Source organism: Tasmannia lanceolata, unplaced genomic scaffold (assembly GCF_043159265.1).
Source record: "Tasmannia lanceolata isolate RefF3 unplaced genomic scaffold, GAP_Taslan_0.1 ptg000037l, whole genome shotgun sequence".
NCBI classification, from domain to species: domain Eukaryota; kingdom Viridiplantae; phylum Streptophyta; class Magnoliopsida; order Canellales; family Winteraceae; genus Tasmannia; species Tasmannia lanceolata.
Genome location: NW_027518714.1, coordinates 63,039,440 through 63,059,769, shown reverse-complemented (window position 1 = coordinate 63,059,769; position 20,330 = coordinate 63,039,440). Strand labels below are relative to the sequence as shown.

The 20,330-nt window shown below is 49.6% G+C and overlaps 1 protein-coding gene across 12 annotated transcripts in view; it reads right to left on the bottom strand.

The window, feature by feature from the left end:
• Window positions 1-20,330, bottom strand: part of LOC143862648 (uncharacterized) — a 40,470-nt gene that overhangs the window by 17,868 nt on the left and 2,272 nt on the right. For 11 of the 12 annotated variants that reach the window (XR_013240412.1, XR_013240408.1, XR_013240409.1 and 8 more), the window contains exon 2: window positions 19,400-19,503. Coding sequence is in view for 1 of the 12 variants with exons in the window: in XM_077373719.1 (XP_077229834.1) it covers window positions 12,258-17,966 (5,709 nt within the window). In the remaining 11 variants the exon portion in view is untranslated. Of the gene's footprint in view, window positions 1-12,216; window positions 19,504-20,330 lie in introns of those variants that run through there. The other variant, XM_077373719.1, reaches the window with a different exon arrangement.

The following is a 20,330-nucleotide window of genomic DNA, read 5'->3' as shown; positions in this document are numbered from 1 at the left end:
CCTTGCAGAAATGGGATGAAAGGGTTCCCCCATTTGATCCACATCACCACAGTACGTTTATAATCCATTGACTTTTACAGCATTCCTCCTCTAGGGGAATGCTAAATTACTTTTACCGTGCTATAAATGCACTATGGTGTCGTGGATCGAATGGGGGTGCTCTTTCACCCATTTCTTCAAGGGCGCCCCTCAATTTAGCATTCCTCTTGTGTCTATGATGTTGGTATTTTAATACAAAATTGGCATCTGTTTGTATTTTACAAAGTTTGCTTTGTTTACAAAAAGCAGCTACATTGGTTTAGAAAATGAGTTTATCCACTTTCTTCACAAAAAGCAAATAGTTCGGTATTGGAAAGTGAAGGAAAGGTTCAAGGGTTTATATAGCTTTCCACTTTGTGGATGAGAAGAGGAGAAAGGGGGCCTTCGTACGTGAGCCACTATGTGGACCCGGTGGGCTTTTAGCTATACCACATGTGCACCGCCCGGTCCGGCCCTCCCGGCCGGCTGCGTGTGTTAACTGTTAACCAAAGTTTTTTCCCTTTCCCTCGCCGTTCTCAAAAGAATAACTTCGAGGTTACTGCCGTTATTTGAGCAAATAACTTCGCCGTTCTTAGAGTAAGAATAACTTCGAAGTTACTACCGTTATTTGAGCAAATAACTTCGCCGACCGTTATTTGAGCAAATAACTTGGATGTTCTTAGAGTAAGAATAACTTCGAAGTTACTACCGTTATTTGAGCAAATAACTTCACCGTTCTCAGAGTAAGAATAACTACTTTGAGGTTACTACCGTTATTTGAGCAAATAACTTCGCCGTTCTTAGAGAGTGCCTTTACTATATTAAAGGGCATGTTGAACAAATATGTTTGGGTTATAAAAAGAGAAAGATGGGTGCCTTTATTATATTAAAGGGCATGTTGAACAGACATGTTTGGGTTATAAAAAGAGAAAGGTCTCTGTATTTCAGATAACTAAGAAAAACAAACACATAATTTTTTTCTGTTCCTTCTTTTTCTTCATTATCTTTCTGTAAACAGAGTTATTATACTTCTTATTTCTATTTTTTGTATTTTGTTGGGCAATTGAATTGTCCGTGTGGTTCAAATCTCTTGGATCGTGCAGTTCTTTGATATCGACGGTGCGCGAGCTGTTGTATCCTGGGGTGCCACACAATCTGTAGCATCCTCGCACAGGCGCAAATTCACCTTAAATAGAGCAACATAGTCCTTGCCTCATCTCGTTGCATCCAAAGAGATTTTTCTGACTCATCTCATTTTTGTTTTTACGTAAATCAGGTACGCCATGTTTATAATTTGGAGGAAAAATCACCAACCTATGGCAGGCGGCTATTGATGATAGCTTAAGTTAAATTGGCATTTATTCAAAGGATATTTTGATCATGATACACCGACGTCTTTATTTTGGAAACAGAGTCCCTAATTATAATTTGGAAAAGGAAAAATTGTCAATTGGTGACAAAAAATGACAAAATAGTGAATGGGTGACACCCTTTTGAAAGCTTGTGAACGGAGGTCAAAACACCGATGAGAGCTTCATTTTTCCGGCGTGTTCCCCATCCCCATCGTGTCAGGTATGGTAGGATATCATGTTTCATATTTTTTACTTTTATTTTCGTTCTATTAAGTTACTTTTGTGGTGTATTGTTTCATTTTCACTATTTGAAAGCCTTTACACATTTATGGTTTATTTTTTTTATTTTTTTCCCCTATTAAGTTGGCTTTGATGAGAAACCGTTGACATGTACTATTTCATTTTCACTATGGAGAACCCCGTTTTGAAAATCTCCCATTTTCAGTGTTGAGAACCCCCTTTTGAGATTTGATAATCCCCCACTTCTATTGTTGAGAACTCCATTTTCACTGTTGACAACCCCGTCTTGAGATTGATAATCTCCCTTTTTCCGTGTTGAGAACCCCCTCTAGGTGGTTTATAATCTCCATTTCCAGTGTTGGGAACCCCCTTTTGAGGTTAATAATCCCCCATTTTCAGTGTTAAGAACCCCCTCCAGGTAGATTGATAATCCCTCATTCCCTGTGTTGAGAACCCCCTATAGGTAGGACTGTCAATCCGGCCAAGCTTGGGCGGGCCTGAGGTGCTCAAGCTCAACCGATGTCTATACAACGGGCTTCGGGCCGAGTTCGGGCCTGACTAAACTAGAAATTTGCTTGCCCAAACTCAGCCCAAACTCCACAACAGGTTTTGGGCCGAGTTCGGGCTTGCCCATCACCTCTTATTTTCTGCCCGAGAAAAGACTAAGCCAAGCACAGAAAAGCCAATTTCATAGAAAGCCATTAAACTTGTTGGCTTTGGCATGTGAGAAAAGCCACACCGACTGATTTTTTGCCAGATTTTGTCTTATTCATTTAATAAATCAGAGGTCGAACTATAGCCTATAGGATATGATGATCCAAACCATTCATATGGAGTGGGCTGAAGAGGGGCAAAATTAAGAAAGAAAAAAAGCCTATTTAATGTCGAACTATAGCCTATAGGATAATAATGTTTAAGTAACCTATTAATTAATATCTAGTGATTTTTAAGGACATAAAAGATCTTGAAAAATTATATAGTAAATATATTATTGGGCCCGGGCCTATAACGGGCTGGACGACCCTTGATCAAGCTCAGCCCAAATTAGAGTTCGGGCTTCAACTTTTGACCAAGCTTGGTTTGGCTTGTTCTCATTTTAATTATGGGCGAGTTTTTAGCAGGCCGAACGGGCGGGCTTCGAGCTTGCCCATCCCGATTGACAGTCCTACCTATAGGTAGTTGATAATCGCCCATTTCCAGTGTTGTGAACCCCCTGATTTCCAGTGTTGGTTATCCTCTCTGGGTAATTGGTAATCCCCCATTTCCAGTGTTGAGAACCCCCTCTGGTTAGTTCATAATCCCCCATTTGCAGTGGGGAACCCCCTTTTGAGGCTGATAATCCTCCATTCCAGTGTTGAGAACCCCTCTGGGTAGTTCATAATCCCTCATTTGCAGTGTTGGGAACCCCCTTTTGAGGCTGATAATCCCCCATTTTCAGTGGTGAGAATCCCTTTTAGGTAGATTGATAATCCCCCATTTCCAATGTTAACAACCCCCTCTAGGTAGTTGGTAATCCCCCATTTCTAGTGTTGAGAACCCCCTTCTGAGGTTGATAATCCCCCATTTCCAGGGTCGATAACCCTCTGTAGGTAGTTCATAGTCCCCCATTTCCAGTGTTGATAACCTCCTGTAGGTAGTTGATAATCCTCATTTCCAGTGTTGAGAACCCCATATTGAGGTTAATAATCCCCCATCTCCAGTATTAAAAACCCCTCAAGGGAGTTGATAATACCCATTTACAATGTTACGAATCCCTGTTGAGGTTGATAATACCCCATTTCCAGTGTTGATAACCTCCTGTAGGTAGTTGATAATCCTCATTTCATGTGTTGAGAACCCCCAGTTGAGGTTGATAATCCCCCATCTCCAGTATTGAAAACCCCCTCAAGGGAGTTGATAATACCCATTTTCAGTGTTGTGAATCCCTGTTGAGGTTGATAATCCCCCATTTCTAGTGATGAAAACCCCTCAAGGGAGTTGATAATACCCATTTCCAGTGTTGTGAATCCCTGTTGAGGTTGATAATCCCCAATTTCCAGTGTTGATAACCTCCTGTAGGTAGTTGATAATCCCTATTTCCTGTGTTGAGAACCCCCTGTTAAGGTTGATAATCCCCCATCTCCAGTATTAAAAACCCCTCAAGGGAGTTGATAATACCCATTTCCAGTGTTGTGAATCCCTGTTGAGGTTGATAATCCCCCATTTCCAGTGTTGATAACCTCCTGTAGGTAGTTGATAATCCCCATTTCCTGTGTTGATAACACCCTCTCTAGGTAGTGAGTAATTCCTATTTCCAGTGTTGAAAACCCCCCATTTGCACTGTTGAGAACCCCCTCTAGGTAGTTGATAAGTCACTTCCATATTGTTGCCAATCCCCCTTTTGGATCATTGTTCTCAACTTGATATTTGCTTCCTATTGATTTGCCATTGTCAGTTTCTTTTTTTAATTATTATTATAATAATGCTATTAAATATGATTTATCAGTCTGCACTGCTTGAAAAGAGTACCATGGTAGCTAAGTTAGTGAATCTGGGAAATCAAAATAATTCCTAAGCTGATCATTTAAGTTGAGATGCATGATGCTAAACATTTAATTGAATCTTATAAGTGACAAAATGATCAAATTGAGCCAAATTTAATGCTTTTTTTTTTTTTTTATGAAAACCCTTGTCAGTTTCTTTGCCTGGTAGTCCACTCTTTTCCCCCCTTGGTGTTTAGGAATATTTCTGTCAGATTAACTTGAAGTTGAGCATTCACATTTGGGATGAATGGTGTTGATATGTCATTATTTGATGCTGCCGATGCAAATCTCTCGAGCAGTCTTCTTTTTGTGAAGAATATCTTCAGGTTAAGTCTATCTTTGGTCTATAATTTTGCTTTGACATCGGTTCACTCTCTCTCTCTCTCTCTCTCTCTCTCTCTCTCTCTCTCTCTCTCTCTCTCTATATATATATATATATATATATATATATATATATATATATATATATATATATATATGAGGAAAAGGATTGAACGCTCGAGTGTACCAAGCTTATGGTACGCTCGAGTGCCCAATCACATGGGTCCCACATTTTTGTGGTGATCCAAAGCATTCATTTGCAAGGCCCTATCATAGATAGGGTGTGTACCAAAAATCAGCTCCATTGAATCATCCTAACCCCTCCAAAAGTGGAGGACAAAAATGGGCAGATTTGTGGACAAACAGTGTCTGTCCATTTTGACCTCCACAAATGGATGGGTAAGGATGATTCTATGGAGCTGATTTTTGGTACACACCCCATATATGTAAGGGCCTTTCAAATGAATGCTTTGGATCATCCTAACAAAGTGGGCCCACATGTGATTGGGCACTCGAGCGTACCATAAGCTTGGTACACTCGAGCGTACAATCCTTTTCCTCTATATATATATATATATAGATTCATCAAGCTTTTTAATCATATTGAAGCGTGCCACACTGATCTTCTCAAGCTTTATGTGGGAGAGATAGAGCAAATGGGGAGTGTGATGCATGCTTCAATATGAATAAAAAGCTTGATGATGACGAGAAGAGGGACTGGATCAAACTTTTAAGCCAAAACCCACCAAACTAACTAGTAGAACTTTGCTACCAGTCCTTGATTGTCCCTTGAATAAAAGCCTACATAGATATTCATGTGGGAATCCTAACTGGTCAAGGAACACCATGGGGGGATTGGTTTCATGGAAAGTATATCCGTGACAGAAATTTTTGGCTGGTGAAGACTCCGCAAAAGTGTTCATGGAGAGCTAGAGGGATTTTCCGTATCCGAGAAATGGCAAGGCCAAACATCTGCTACATTATAAGGTCTGGTGAGGGTATTGATTTCTGAAAACAACCATGGCTCCTGGATGGGCCAATTTGTTCACAAACATCGATTGGTGCAATAGTTAACTCAATATCACCGGAAGCAACAGTAAATTGGCTATTGTTGGATGGTGAATGGAGAGGGATATTTGAAAATCCGGTCCTGGAACAAGTTAAAAATATCTTCTTAACAGCCCTTGTTATACCGGGAGGAGAGAATTCTCCTGTATGGAAACCAAGAACAGGTGGGATCCTCACGATGAAATCTGCATGGGACCAAGCTCGAACCTGGAATACGAAGGTTCCATGGTATTCCCCTGTTTGGTTTAAGGGGCATATTCCCAAACATGGTTTCACAACCTTGCTGAATGAGTATTCTTGTTGAATGAGTATTCTTGTTGATTATCTAGTTTTCTGCTGGTATTTTCAATTGTCTTTGTTGGTGATTGATTGTTCCTTTTATTTGGTTACTAAGAGCTGCTTCACTTTGGTGGGTCTTATAGGGTACCATGAAGGAAGAAAGGAGGCATCAAGTTCACCATCAATTGTTCAAGGATTGGGTCGTAAGTAATGTCTAGGAACTGGGGCATAACTCTATTAGCCTCTCTTTCAAGGTCACTACAAGTGATGGGCGTAGCGTTTGAGCATTAGCTAACAAGAGCTGGATCTTTACTCTGGCAACTTTTGGCATTTGGTTTTTTTTTTTTTTGGACACTTCCCAGGAAGATGTGCAAACCATTGTAGGTTTTATTAGCTATTTCCTCATGTTGAATTGTTAGGCCTAAAATCGGTAACAGGTTATGGTAGGACTGGGTGGTCCGGGCTAACAAGCCACGGCTGAATAGCTGGTTGAGTCCTGCGCTGCACAGAGTACAGACAAGAAAGAAAAGGGTCAGAGGACCAATCCGGAGTGATACTCCGGACGGGTGCTTCGACACTCAAGTCAGTATGAGCAGGAGTGTAGAGCAATGTCAGAGCAAAAAGCTTAGAGTTTTTGGTTCTCAGATTTTTCAGGGCCCTCACCTTAGCACAAGTGAAGGCTATTTATAGTGATTCTGAGCCACCTGTCTAGGACAGGTGGTAGTTTTGAGCCAGGTGGTGGCCTCTGTATGGACCAGGTCTCATGCCTAAGGAGGGCAGGTGGAGGTCCCTGATTGGTCCAGGTGCCACACCTAGGGGAGACAGGTGTTGGCCTTCCAACGGTCCTTGTGAGGGCCACGTGCCAGAAGCTAATTGGATGCTGAGTTCGGATCCCTCAGTGCGGAGTCCGGATTGCTGAGTCCGGATTCCCTCAGTGCTGAGTCCGGATTGCTGAGTCCGGATTCCCTCAGTGCTGAGTCCGGACCCTATCAGTTGCCCCCTGGTTCTTCAAGCCATGAAAGTGGCTAGAAGAAGCAAAGAGAAGGTAAAGACAGCGTCGGGCCAGCCTTAAGACCTCCAGGCAGCGAAGGCCGGGCTCAGACCCAGCTAGGAGAAATAGTGGCTGGACAGGAGACTCCTGGCGCCCTGGCCTGGCCTTGGCGCTTGGCCTGAAGGAGTACGGCCGGGCAGAAGGCATTCGACTATCCAGCACGGCTGAATTTTTGACCAGAGGCCTGGGCGGCCAGGGGTCCTGGACGTCCTTGGTTCAGGAAGTCATGTGGTCCTGCTCGGCTAAGGCTGTGAACGGCCAGCCGGGCAGGTCTTTGCTGGTGAAACCTTTTGTCGCCTAGCGCTTTTGTCGCCTAGCGAACGCGCCATATCCTGTCCGGACAGCCGGACAGGTCTTTTGTCTCCTGAGTTATCCTGTCCGGACAGCCGGACAGGTCTTTTGTCCTCTAGCACTTTTGTCGTCTAGTGAACGCGCCATATCCTGTCCGGACAACCGGACAGGTCTCTTGTCTTTTGAATTATCCTGTCCGGACAGCCGGACAGGTCTTTGTCGTCTAGCGCTTTTGTCGTCTAGCGAACGCGCCATATCCAGTCCGGACAGCCGGACAGGCTTTGTCGTCTAGCGCTTTTGTCGTCTAGCGAACGCGCTATATCCAGTCCGGACAGCCGGACAGGCTTTGTCGTCTAGCGCTTTTGTCGTCTAGCGAACGCGCCATATCCAGTCCGGACAGCCGGACAGGCTTTATCGTCTAGCGCTTTTGTCGTCTAGCGAACGCGCCATATCCAGTCCGGACAGCCGGACAGGTCTTTTGTCGTCTAGCGCTTTTGTCGTCTAGCGAACGCGCCATATCCAGTCCGGACAGCCGGACAGGCTTTATCGTCTAGCGCTTTTGTCGTCTAGCGAACGCGCCATATCCAGTCCGGACAGCCGGACAGGTCTTTTGTCGTCTAGCGCTTTTGTCGTCTAGCGAACGCGCCATATCCAGTCCGGACAGCCGGACAGGCTTTATCGTCTAGCGCTTTTGTCGTCTAGCGAACGCGCCATATCCAGTCCGGACAGCCGGACAGGTCTTTTGTCGTCTAGCGCTTTTGTCGTCTAGCGAACGCGCCATATCCAGTCCGGACAGCCGGACAGGTCTTTTGTCGTCTAGCGCTTTTGTCGTCTAGCGAACGCGCCATATCCAGTCCGGACAGCCGGACAGGTCTTTTGTCGTCTAGCGCTTTTGTCGTCTAGCGAACGCGCCATATCCAGTCCGGACAGCCGGACAGGTCTTTGTCTTTTGAATGCCCCATTTCCTGCCCGGACAGCCGGACAGGTCTTTTGTCTTCTGGCGCTTTGGGACCTGTGCCTTGTATTTAATGCAGGCGGCGCATTTAATGCGAGCGGCGCATTTAATGCGAGCGGCGCATTTAATGCGGAAGGCGACGTGGCGCACTCCGGCTGGCGGAAATGGGCGGGATTTTTCCCGCTCTTCCCAGCTTCTCTATAAATACAGGAGTTTACTCTTCATTTCTTACTTTTCATCTTTTACTCTCCTCCTCTTCTGTTCGGCTGCTCAAGTTTTCTGCCCGCTTCGGATCAGTGAGCCCGGAGGTCCTCGTCCAACACTCCAGTTCGGTAATCTTTTTTAGCTTTTAGCCTTTCTTTCTTTTTTTTTGCTTTTTATGTCTAGCACTAGTTCGGAGACGGACTCCAGTTCAAGGGAGTCCGGTTCGACCAGTACCGCATCGGGGTCCGAGGCATCAGAGAGAGCGGTTCCGGCCTCACCTATAGTGGAGGCCGGTGTTGAGGGCGAAGAGCTAGTGATCATAATAGACGAGGAGAGCGGTGAGGAAATGAGTGTGGACTTAGACACAATCCCGGCCTGTGGGGACGGACCGGACCGGGTAGAAACCAGCGACGATGATGAGGACGTCGAAGCGGCAGTCCCTCAATCGTCGCGCATGCCAGTCGAGGTGATAGCGGAGGCACAGATGGAAGCCAACCCGCAGTATAACATCGGAGCCCTATACGAGGTGAACCATCTGTGGCCGAACAGGCTTCAGATCGTCAGGGACAAATACTGTATTCCTAGCCGGTACATTCTGAGGGCGGCTGTCGAAGGGGATCGGGCCAGCAACGATAGCGCAGACCTCTGCGTGTATGAGGAGGCCTTCCGGGCCGGGCTTAGGCTCCCCTTCCACCCCTTCTTTGCGGATGCACTGAATTACTACGGGCTGGCAGTTACACAGGTCGTCCCGAACTCTTGGAGGACACTGATCGGCTTCTTGTACCTTCTTGAAGTCCGGCTCCGTAGGAACCCCACCGTGCCCGTCTTCAGGATGTGTGCGCACCTGAAGAGGCATAAGGACGGCGGCTGGATCTACATTAGCCAGAGGCCCGAAATGAAAATGATCACTGGGATACCTTCTTCCATTCACACATGGAAGAACAGGTTCTTCTATGTAAAGGACACCGCGCCGGGCTCGCAGTGGCCGTTCTCATTACAATGGAGAACGCCAGACACTCGCCGCCTTAGTAAAAAACCAGCTCTCGAAGACTATGACCATATGACCTTCGCTCTGATCAAAGAAGAGCTCAAGCGAGGTCCAGTTCACTGCTCAGAGTTCGAAGAGGAGGCCGAGCTGGTCGCACTCGGGGTCAGCCGTGCGACGCCGGCACGTACGTAGACACTATAGGATAGCATTTATTTTTCTGAAGTATTTTTTAACTTTCATATTGCTGACTGCGCTCCGTTCTCTTTTGCAGAAATGGTGAAGCAGATGTCCCTTTTGGACAGAATCAAGCAGTCTTCGGGCGCGTCTCCAGCGCAGGAGCAGCCCCAACCAAAGGGCAAGAAGAGGAAGGTGCCGGAGTCGACCCCGCCGATGGTCGCGCTGGCTAAGCCTCTTAAAAGCAGCCGGGCGACGCATAAGCTTGCCCTATCTAGCCGGGCAGACACCACGGGTCAGAGCTCCAAGTCCGGAGCGGCGACGGGGTCAAAGCACGGCGGGGCAGTACTGGGTATGCCGGCTACGGCAACGGTTGGAGGCGACAACGTCTTCCGCCCGAACTGGGCCGTGCAGAAAACGGACACCGGCCTGGGGGATACCCGGGTGGCCGCAGAGTTGATGTACAAGGGTGTCCTCGCCCGCGACCGGCTAGCGGTCGAAAAAGAGGTGCCGGAGACCTGCGAAGCGGCAATCAGCTCCGCCCTCTATCAACTCCAGGTGTACTCAAGGGATATGGCCAAGAAGCGATATCTCTTCTCTGAGACGATCACAAGGATCGAGTCTGAAAAGGCCCAGGTCCAGAAGGAGAACGGCGAGCTGAATGAAGCCGTCCAGATCAAAGAGGCCGAGCTCAACAGCTTACAGGACGAGCTGCAGAGGGTCAAAAACCAGGCCGTGCAGGATCTCCTGAGTGCGGCTGAGAGGGCCGGAAGGAAGGAAAAGGCGGCCGTGGAGGCGGCCGTGAAGGAAACTGAGGAGAGGAAGGATGCCCAGCACTTCGACTTAGGCCTCCAGGCCTACAGGGCGGGTTTCCTTCTCTGCTCCGAGCAGGTGAAGAGGATTCACCCCGGCATCTCCTTGGACGCGCTAACCGTCCCGTATGCACCTCCAGAGGACGAGGAAGATGAGGAGGAAGACGAACCGGACTCCTCCCGGCCCATTGAGGTGGATGCGGGGGTGACTGTGGCCGCCGTCGCCTCGGCGGCGGCGGAGGGTGGCGAGCTCGCAGCCCTCACTCCCGAAGGGGTCGTCACCGAGGTGGTGGCCGACGAGGAGGCCTGAGCAGCAGCCTTCTTTCTTTTTTGTTTGCACAGTTGGTAACGCCTATTCTTTGTAAGCCAGCTCGGCGAAGAGAGCAATTTTGTAATGCAAATATGAATACTGAATACAAATACATTTTTTGTTAAACTGTCTGTACAGCATCCTTATTTTTTTGTACGCGTATTATTTCTGTGTTTCATCGAGAACCGTGCTGGGAATATTTGAAGTTGGTTTCCACCACGGGTATCTTGGCTGGAACTGATCTCCAAGCCACTAGGACGAGCCGGAGTGCACCACTGCTGCTCGTCCTAAGTCTGCGAGAGCCGAGCTGGAAGCTTGGTGCTCAAACACTTAGGAAATATTTGAAGGTGGTTTCCACTGCGGGCGTCCTGGCTGGAACTGATCTCCAAGCCACTAGGATGAGCCGGAGTGCACCACTGCTGCTCGTCCTAAGTCTGCGAGAGCCGAGCTGGAAGCTTGGTACTCAAACACTTAGGAAATATTTGAAGGTGGTTTCCACTGCGGGCGTCCTGGCTGGAACTGATCTTCAAGCCATTAGGATGAGCCGGAGTGCACCACTGCTGCTCGTCCTAAGTCTGCGAGAGCCGAGCTGGAAGCTTGGTACTCAAACACTTAGGAAATATTTGAAGGTGGTTTCCACTGCGGGCGTCCTGGCTGGAACTGATCTCCAAGCCATTAGGATGAGCCGGAGTGCACCACTGCTGCTCGTCCTAAGTCTGCGAGAGCCGAGCTGGAAGCTTGGTACTCAAACACTTAGGAAATATTTGAAGGTGGTTTCCACTGCGGGCGTCCTGGCTGGAACTGATCTCCAAGCCATTAGGATGAGCCGGAGTGCACCACTGCTGCTCGTCCTAAGTCTGCGAGAGCCGAGCTGGAAGCTTGGTACTCAAACACTTAGGAAATATTTGAAGGTGGTTTCCACTGCGGGCGTCCTGGCTGGAACTGATCTTCAAGCCATTAGGATGAGCCGGAGTGCACCACTGCTGCTCGTCCTAAGTCTGCGAGAGCCGAGCTGGAAGCTTGGTACTCAAACACTTAGGAAATATTTGAAGGTGGTTTCCACTGCGGGCGTCCTGGCTGGAACTGATCTCCAAGCCATTAGGATGAGCCGGAGTGCACCACTGCTGCTCGTCCTAAGTCTGCGAGAGCCGAGCTGGAAGCTTGGTGCTCAAACACTTAGGAAATATTTGAAGGTGGTTTCCACTGCGGGCGTCCTGGCTGGAACTGATCTCCAAGCCATTAGGATGAGCCGGAGTGCACCACTGCTGCTCGTCCTAAGTCTGCGAGAGCCGAGCTGGAAGCTTGGTGCTCAAACACTTAGGAAATATTTGAAGGTGGTTTCCACTGCGGGCGTCCTGGCTGGAACTGATCTCCAAGCCATTAGGATGAGCCGGAGTGCACCACTGCTGCTCGTCCTAAGTCTGCGAGAGCCGAGCTGGAAGCTTGGTGCTCAAACACTTAGGAAATATTTGAAGGTGGTTTCCACTGCGGGCGTCCTGGCTGGAACTGATCTCCAAGCCACTAGGATGAGCCGGAGTGCACCACTGCTGCTATATACTGATGGCTAAATGAGTTACTCAAAGAGAGACAATTATTTGGGAAACTTGTTTTATTCATTGCAGAATGTGGATGATTACAGCAGTTCTTTACAAGCCTATGAAGGCAAACAAAATTACTGATAGTAGATCCGAAGATTTCTAGAATTCCAAGCATGTGGCAGCATCTGTTCGTCGAGGGACTCTAACCGATAGCTTCCTGGGCGGATGACTTCCTTGACTCGGTATGGTCCTTCCCAGGTCGGAGAGAGCTTGCCCACGCTTCTTGGCTGGGAAACGGAGGCTTTCCTCAGGACTAGGTGGCCAGCGCGGAATTCTCTTGGTCGGATCTTGACGTCATGATATCTGGATACTTTCTGCTTATAGGCCGCCGACCTGATCTGAGATTCCTCACGGACTTCTTCAAGCAAGTCAAGGTTGGCACGGAGTCCGTCCCCGTTGAGCTGCTCGCTGAAACGGACGATCCTTGGGGAGGGGGCGCCGATGTCAACCGGGATCACTGCTTCTGTTCCGAAGGAGAGATTAAAAGGCGACTCGCCTGTGGCCGTACGCGGAGTAGTCCGATACGCCCAGAGCACATGATACAGTTCGTCTGCCCAACGCCCGGCCTTGCCATCCAGTCTCTTCTTTATCCCCTGCAAGAGGGTCCTGTTCGTCACCTCTGTTTGCCCATTCGTCTGAGGATGTGCCACAGATGTGAATCTTTGCTCTATGTGCAGATCAGAACAAAACTTTCGGAAATTCCTCGAGTCGAACTGCTTGCCATTGTCCGTTATGAGGACCCGGGGGATCCCGAACCTGCACACCACCGATTTCCAGAAGAAGTTCTGTACATTCTGCTCAGTGATCTTGGCCAGAGGCTCTGCTTCCACCCACTTGGTGAAATAATCAATGGCAACAACGACGAACTCACGGCCTCCTGAGGCCGGCGGAAAGGGGCCCAGAATATCCATCCCCCATACTGCGAAGGGAAGAGGACTGATGATCGGGGCCATCGGAACGGGTGGCTGGTGGACGGCTGGAGAGAACTTCTGGCACTTCTCACACTTTTTCACAAGGCTCAGTGCGTCCTTCCTCAGCGTAGGCCAGTACAGACCTCTCAGGAGGATTTTAATGGCCAGGGCCTTGCCCCCGAGGTGCTCTCCGCAGATTCCTTCATGGGTTTCTTGCAGGGCTAGCAAGGCATCACTGGGGCGAAGACACTTCAAATACGGGAGGGTATACGACCTCTTATATAGAGTCTCGCCATCCAGTGAAAACCTCGCTGCCCTCTGCGTGACCTTACGGGCCTCCTTTCTCTCTCCAGGGAGCTCTCCGCTGCGTAGATACCTGATTATCTCATCCATCCAGCACGGCTCATCGTCAATCTGCATCACCACGACGGACTGGGCATCGATACTGGACCTCTTCAGAAACTCCATGCGAATTTCTCTGAGGGCGGTGTAACCTGAGGCTGCAAGCTTTGATAGCACATCTGCCTTTACATTCTCTGCTCGGGGGATTCTGACGACCTCAAAGCTCTTGAAATGAACGGCCAGACTGCGAACCCTTCCCAAGTACTTGATCATCCGCTCTTCACGGGCTTCATATACTCCCTGGATCTGACAGACGACCAGCTGTGAATCGCAGTACGCCTTTAGCCTCTGAGCACGGGTCTGCACAGCGAGATTCATCCCGGCTATGAGCGCTTCATATTCTGCTTCATTGTTGGACGCACGGAAACCAAACCGCAGGGCATAGTTCAGGACGAAGTCCTCTGGTCCAGTGAGAACTAGTCCTGCACCACACCCTGTCTTGTTCGATGACCCGTCCACATAAACTTCCCAGAGCGGCTCTTCATCAAAAACTGGGCGCACGATGACGGGCTCAGTCCCGGGGGGCGGTGATGCTCTGGAAACGACTCGAGGCTCCGGTACGGCCAGCTCTGCTTCTGGAGATGGAACTGCTACCAGCCCGGGGTCTGGGTCCGGAACTGTGCACTCGGCTATGAAGTCAGCGAGAATCTGAGCTTTGATCGCCGGCCTGGGTAGATACTTGATATCAAACTCACTGAGCTCCACGGCCCACTTGACAAGTCGGCCCGAAGTGTCTGGCCGGTGGAGGATCTGTCTGAGAGGCTGCCCTGTCAAGACCTTGATTGTGTGCGCCTGAAAGTACGGCCTTAGCTTCCGGGCCGCCATAATGAGGGCGCACACGAGCTTCTCTACTCGCTGATATCTAGTCTCTGCATCGTGGAGGACCTTGCTAACATAGTAGATCGGCTTTTGCTGGTTAGACTCTTCTTTGATCAGTACTGCTGCAACAGCCAAGGGTCCCGCTGAGAGGTACAGAATCAGCTCTTCTCCTGGCTCCGGCGTGGACAACAAGGGGGGGGAGGATAAATACTGCTTCAGCTCCTCGAACGCTGCTTGACACTCCGGAGTCCAGGGCGCGGTTTTTATACCTCTGATCGCATTGAAGAAAGGGAGGCATCTCTCGGCGGATTTTGAGATAAACCGCCCCAGAGCTGCCACCAGCCCGGTCAGGCGCTGTACTTCTCTGATAGTGCTCGGAGGAGTCAGCTCCATTACCGCCTTGATCTTCTCCGGGTTCGCCTCTATTCCTCTCTGGCTTACCATGAAGCCCAGGAACTTGCCCGCTCCGACGCCAAATGTACATTTGGTCGGATTAAGCTTCATGTTGTGCTCCCTCAAGACCTGGAAGGCCTCTTCGAGGTCGGAGACGTGGTTGGAAGCACTTCTGCTCTTCACTAGCATATCATCAACGTAGACCTCCATGTTCCGGCCAATCTGATTTCTGAACAGCTTGTTGACGAGACGCTGGTAAGTGGCTCCCGCATTCTTCAGTCCGAAAGGCATCACCCGATAGCAATACGTCCCCTGGTCGGTAACGAATGATGTCTTCGGGATGTCAGACTCGTACATTCTGATTTGATTGTATCCCGAGAAAGCATCCATGAAACTGAGCAGCTCGTGACCTGCTGTAGCGTCAATGAGCTGGTCTATTTTTGGGAGTGGGTAACTGTCTTTTGGGCAGGCCTTGTTCAGGTCTGTGAAGTCTATACAGGTCCTCCACTTCCCGTTGGACTTTTTTACCATTACCACATTCGCGAGCCAGTCCGGATACTGGATCTCACGAATGAAATCGGCCTTCAAAAGCCTCTCCACCTCTTCTCTGATGGCTCTCCGTCTCTCCGGTGCAAAGTGTCTACGCTTCTGCCTCACGGGCTTGCAGGTCTGATCGACACCGAGCTCGTGGGTGCTAATCGACGGGTCAATGCCGGGCATGTCCGAAGGAGTCCAGGCAAAGACATCTGCATTGGCCCTGAGGAATTGAGCGAGATCCTGCTGCGCGGCCTCTGGCAGGGCAGAGCCGATCTGGACAACCCTCTGTTCATCATCGATGTTCAATTGAATGGAGATGAGGTCCTCTGCGGGCTGGTTGACTGTGATCTGCGCTTCGTCTCTCAGATCGTACAGCTCGATTGGAAGAGACTCAGACGCATTCTTCCCTCTCAGTGCTGCCGCATAGCATTGTCTTGATTGGGGCTGATCCCCTCTGACTTCACCTACGCCTCCTGGCGTAATGAACTTCATCTTCTGGTGATAAGCGGAGGGAATCGCTCGGAGGAGGTTCTGGCCGGGGCGTCCTAGAATGGCGTTATAGGCCGACTTGGCCTTAACCACCAGGAAGGTCACCATTGCGAAGGACTGGCAGGGCGGCTCCCCGATCAGAACTGGAAGCTCAATCTGCCCTTCGACCTTGACAACTTCTCCCGAGAATCCGAACAGATCTGAGTTGGCCGGCTTCAGACGGTCAGCTCCGATCATCATCTGCTCGAAGGCGTGGTAGTAGAGGATGTCGGCGGAGCTCCCGTTGTCGACCAGGATCTTCTTCATTTCCCAGTTCGCCACTAGCATTGTGACGACCAGGGCATCATCGTGCGGGAGGATCAGACCGTCCAGATCTGCCTCCGAAAAGGATATCTCATTTTCTGGCTCGGCCCTCTTGCTGCAGGCATGGACGGCGTTGACCTGCCGGGCATAGGTTCTGCGGGCCGATGAAGAGGTCCCTCCCGCGGTCGGCCCTCCTGAAATGGTACCAATGACACCATGAGGTTGGAGTTGAGGTTGAGGTACCTGAGGAGGGAGAACGGCCGGGGCTGGAGCCTGGATGCGGTCGCCCAGGGGTTGGGCGTCTCGAGGACTTCTGTCTCTGGGTCTCGGGTTGTCCTGGCGCTCCCTTCTATTGTCGTTATTTTTTAAGTACCTCCCGAGGTACCCTCTGCTTATCAGCTGCTCGATTTCCTCCTTGAGATGAATGCAGGCGTTGGTGTCGTGGCCATGGCTCTTATGGAACCGGCAATACCTGGACATGTCTTGGGTGCCCGCCTCCGACGTCTGCTTCTTCGGCCACCGGATGAAGTCTTCTTTCCGGATGGCTGCCAAAATTTGAGCCCTAGACGCGGTGAGGGGCGTGTAGCGCTCCCTCGTCGGGGGGCTACTCTCCTTTCGAGGCCGGGGGGAGCTCCTTTCCTTCCGGGACGGACTGCTCTCCTTCCTCTGAGGTCTGTCATCCCTACGCGGCTTGGCGGGGTTCTTCTCCTCTGGTCTTCTCTTGCTGACGGAATCCAGGGCGGCGAGAGTCTCCTCGACGGAGATGTATTCTTCCGCCCCGGTCATCAGATCGGCCAAGGACTGCGGATTTCGCCGGGCGACTGCTCTTCGGAAGTCGGTGGACCGGGCTCCGGCCAGAAGAGCATTCGTTGCCGCGGAGGGATCCAGGTTGGGTACCTGAAGGGCCTCCCTGTTGAACCGGCCAACGAACGCTTTTAAGGCCTCACCGTCTTCCTGCCTCAGGGCCATCAGTGAAGCCGTCGTCTTTCGAGGCCTTCTGCTGCTCATGAAATGCCGGGCCAAGTCGTCCCCGAAGTCGTCGAAATTGTCAACGGACTTGGGCTTGAGCCGTGAGTACCAATCTCTTGCGGCTCCGGTTAATGTGGTGGGGAGTGCTCTGCAAAGGAACCCGTCCGACGCCCCGTGGAGAAGCATCGTGGTCCTGAAGGTCTGCAGATGATCCACGGGGTCGGTGGTCCCATCATACTGCGGGATCTGCGGCATCTTGAAGCCCAAGGGGACTGCCGCAGCGAGTACCCGATCTGTGAAAGGGGGATTGCTACTGAAGATCCTTGAAGCAGGGCGGCCATGATCTCTAGCCAGCTCCTCGATTCTGTTATCGATCTTCTGGATTCTTAGTAACATCGGATCATCCCTCCGTTCGGCCAGACGGGCAGGTCTACTCCTTACGGCTGATGGGCTCCTTGCGGATCCGGACTGGCTGAGGGGACTCCTTCGCCGGTGCCGCGATCCCTCTCCGTGCATAGGGTCTCTCTTGCTGCCCCGCTTCTGCACGGAGGGAGATCGTGACCGGTGATGCTGTCGACGAGGCTCAGGACGCACGCTCCTGTCCCGCGAGTGGTTGTTTCTTCGAGTGGAGTGACGAGTTTGGTCACGGGGTGGAGACGCGCGTTCTCTGCGGGAGCTTTCTCCCCTCTGAACAGGTCGAGAAACCTCGACGGGGTGTTGCTGGAGTGCGGGAGCCGCATTCCTGAACTGCGCAACTACAGCGGTCATTTCCTGAAAAAGGGCCCTCATCTCCCTCGGGGTCGGGGTGGGGTCTGAACGGTCCGAGTGGGGCGAAGTCCGCTCCACGGCCGCCCCGACCTCCACTTGTGAGGCCAGACGCTCACTTCGTCCTTCACGGGGGGCCGTAGCCCGGGTAGCCCGAGAAGTCGGAGGTGCTCGCTTGCCGGTCTGTCCTACCATTTTTATCTGGGTGAGATTTTCGAACAGCTTTTTTGTTGCGGGGTCCCACGGATGGCGCCAAATCTGTTAGGCCTAAAATCGGTAACAGGTTATGGTAGGACTGGGTGGTCCGGGCTAACAAGCCACGGCTGAATAGCTGGTTGAGTCCTGCGCTGCACAGAGTACAGACAAGAAAGAAAAGGGTCAGAGGACCAATCCGGAGTGATACTCCGGACGGGTGCTTCGACACTCAAGTCAGTATGAGCAGGAGTGTAGAGCAATGTCAGAGCAAAAAGCTTAGAGTTTTTGGTTCTCAGATTTTTCAGGGCCCTCACCTTAGCACAAGTGAAGGCTATTTATAGTGATTCTGAGCCACCTGTCTAGGACAGGTGGTAGTTTTGAGCCAGGTGGTGGCCTCTGTATGGACCAGGTCTCATGCCTAAGGAGGGCAGGTGGAGGTCCCTGATTGGTCCAGGTGCCACACCTAGGGGAGACAGGTGTTGGCCTTCCAACGGTCCTTGTGAGGGCCACGTGCCAGAAGCTAATTGGATGCTGAGTTCGGATCCCTCAGTGCGGAGTCCGGATTGCTGAGTCCGGATTCCCTCAGTGCTGAGTCCGGATTGCTGAGTCCGGATTCCCTCAGTGCTGAGTCCGGACCCTATCATGAATGATACAACTGCCCTACATCAAACAACTTCATTCATTCCACAAATAACACTTGTAGCAGTCCTTTGGCATAAGTATCTGTGGTTTTCATTGAAATTTGCTTGGTCTTTTTTTGTGCCCAATGGTCATGCAATACAAAAACAGCCCTTAACTTTGCATGATAGAGGTCAGTCAATGAAAGTGTGGATCACAGACAACACCATGGGCATGCTTGGGTACACAAAAGAGAAAACAGGGTTCACCCTGCTAATTCAGCGACCTTTGACTATCTCGAGCACTCTTAAGATGTCTTGTAATTGCTAAAAGAAGGATGTGACTTGAAATTAGCTCATTTGGACTGACTTGGAACTTGGCTAAGTCAACCTGATTTCTCCATCATTTAAGCACTAATTTTGAAGTTAATTTTAAGTGGCCAATTTATTATGCTGTCTGGATTTCACTTGACTTTCTAGGGCACCATTACTTGTGCTTGGATTGGAAGGTAATTATCATGCATCACACTTGACTCTCTATTATATACGAGAGCCCTGATTGTTTTAGAATTGTAGAAATAATTGCGAGCCCAAAACTGACTATTGGACTCAAAATTAAAAGCTAAATTTGAGCCCAGTAATCAGTTTTGGACTCTGCCAGTTCTGAATATCCAAGACAAATAAGGCCTATCAAAAATATAGATCACAATGTAAGAATCAAACAATCTCAAGGAGCCAACTAACGATTTTTCATATTTCTCATAAACCAAAGAGAGTGCATTAAAGTAAGCATGAGATGAACTTCTGTGCACATACCGATATTTGAGCAAACAGAAAAAATGCATCCGAGATTTGGGAGGCATTTGCCTGTGAATAAACGGAAAATCTTCCAATGAAATATCAAAATCATTCCACACCACCTGAAAGAAACAAGGGTAAAGAGAAAGGTATATTAAGGTTCATAATCACATCCATGACCCACACCCATGGGAGAGGAAAATAAAATAAACACAATCCACAAAATTAGCATCCGGACCCGCAATTATTAGACAACGCTTGAGCCATAGATTTTCCATAAAAATGCATTGATTTCATAGAAAGGATTAAGAGAGCACTCATTTAACAGGCAAAGGAGGTGGGACCATTTTTAGACAGTTGAGTGAATTTCACAGCGTCCACAAAAACAATAGGGTTTTGTCCATGTCCATAGTCCCATATACACGCTCTTGGAAATATGCCATAAGGTATTTTCAATCCAAAATAGCACACCACCCATACATTTACATTACACCGGCCACAACTCCAGTCAAAACTTCAGCCACAGGCAAATAAGACCCAGAACTCAAAACACGGAAAAAGGCAAAAAAAGAAAAAAAAAAACCAAGAAGAAAGATGAAATAGACAATAGAGGGGAAGAAGCAGAGATACTGATAGCAGGGGAGGAATACAGACAGAGTTGTCTGTTTTTCTTTCATTGTGTTAACTAATAATATGTGATTATTTTACTGCGCCTCTATGGTCCTTGAGGATGAAGTGGAGACTGCTGGGGGCTGAGGAGGTGGCGCAGATGATGATGATGATTGGCCATGAGAGTTTACCCTGTGAAGTCTGCATTTGAACGAACCCGCATGGGTGGCCGGGGCGCACACGCACGATTTCGCTCCCTGGTTTCCATACGAACCGCTTGACCACGAGCGCTTCAAGTTTCGAAACTCACCATTCTTGCTCTGCTCCTTGCATTCATCGG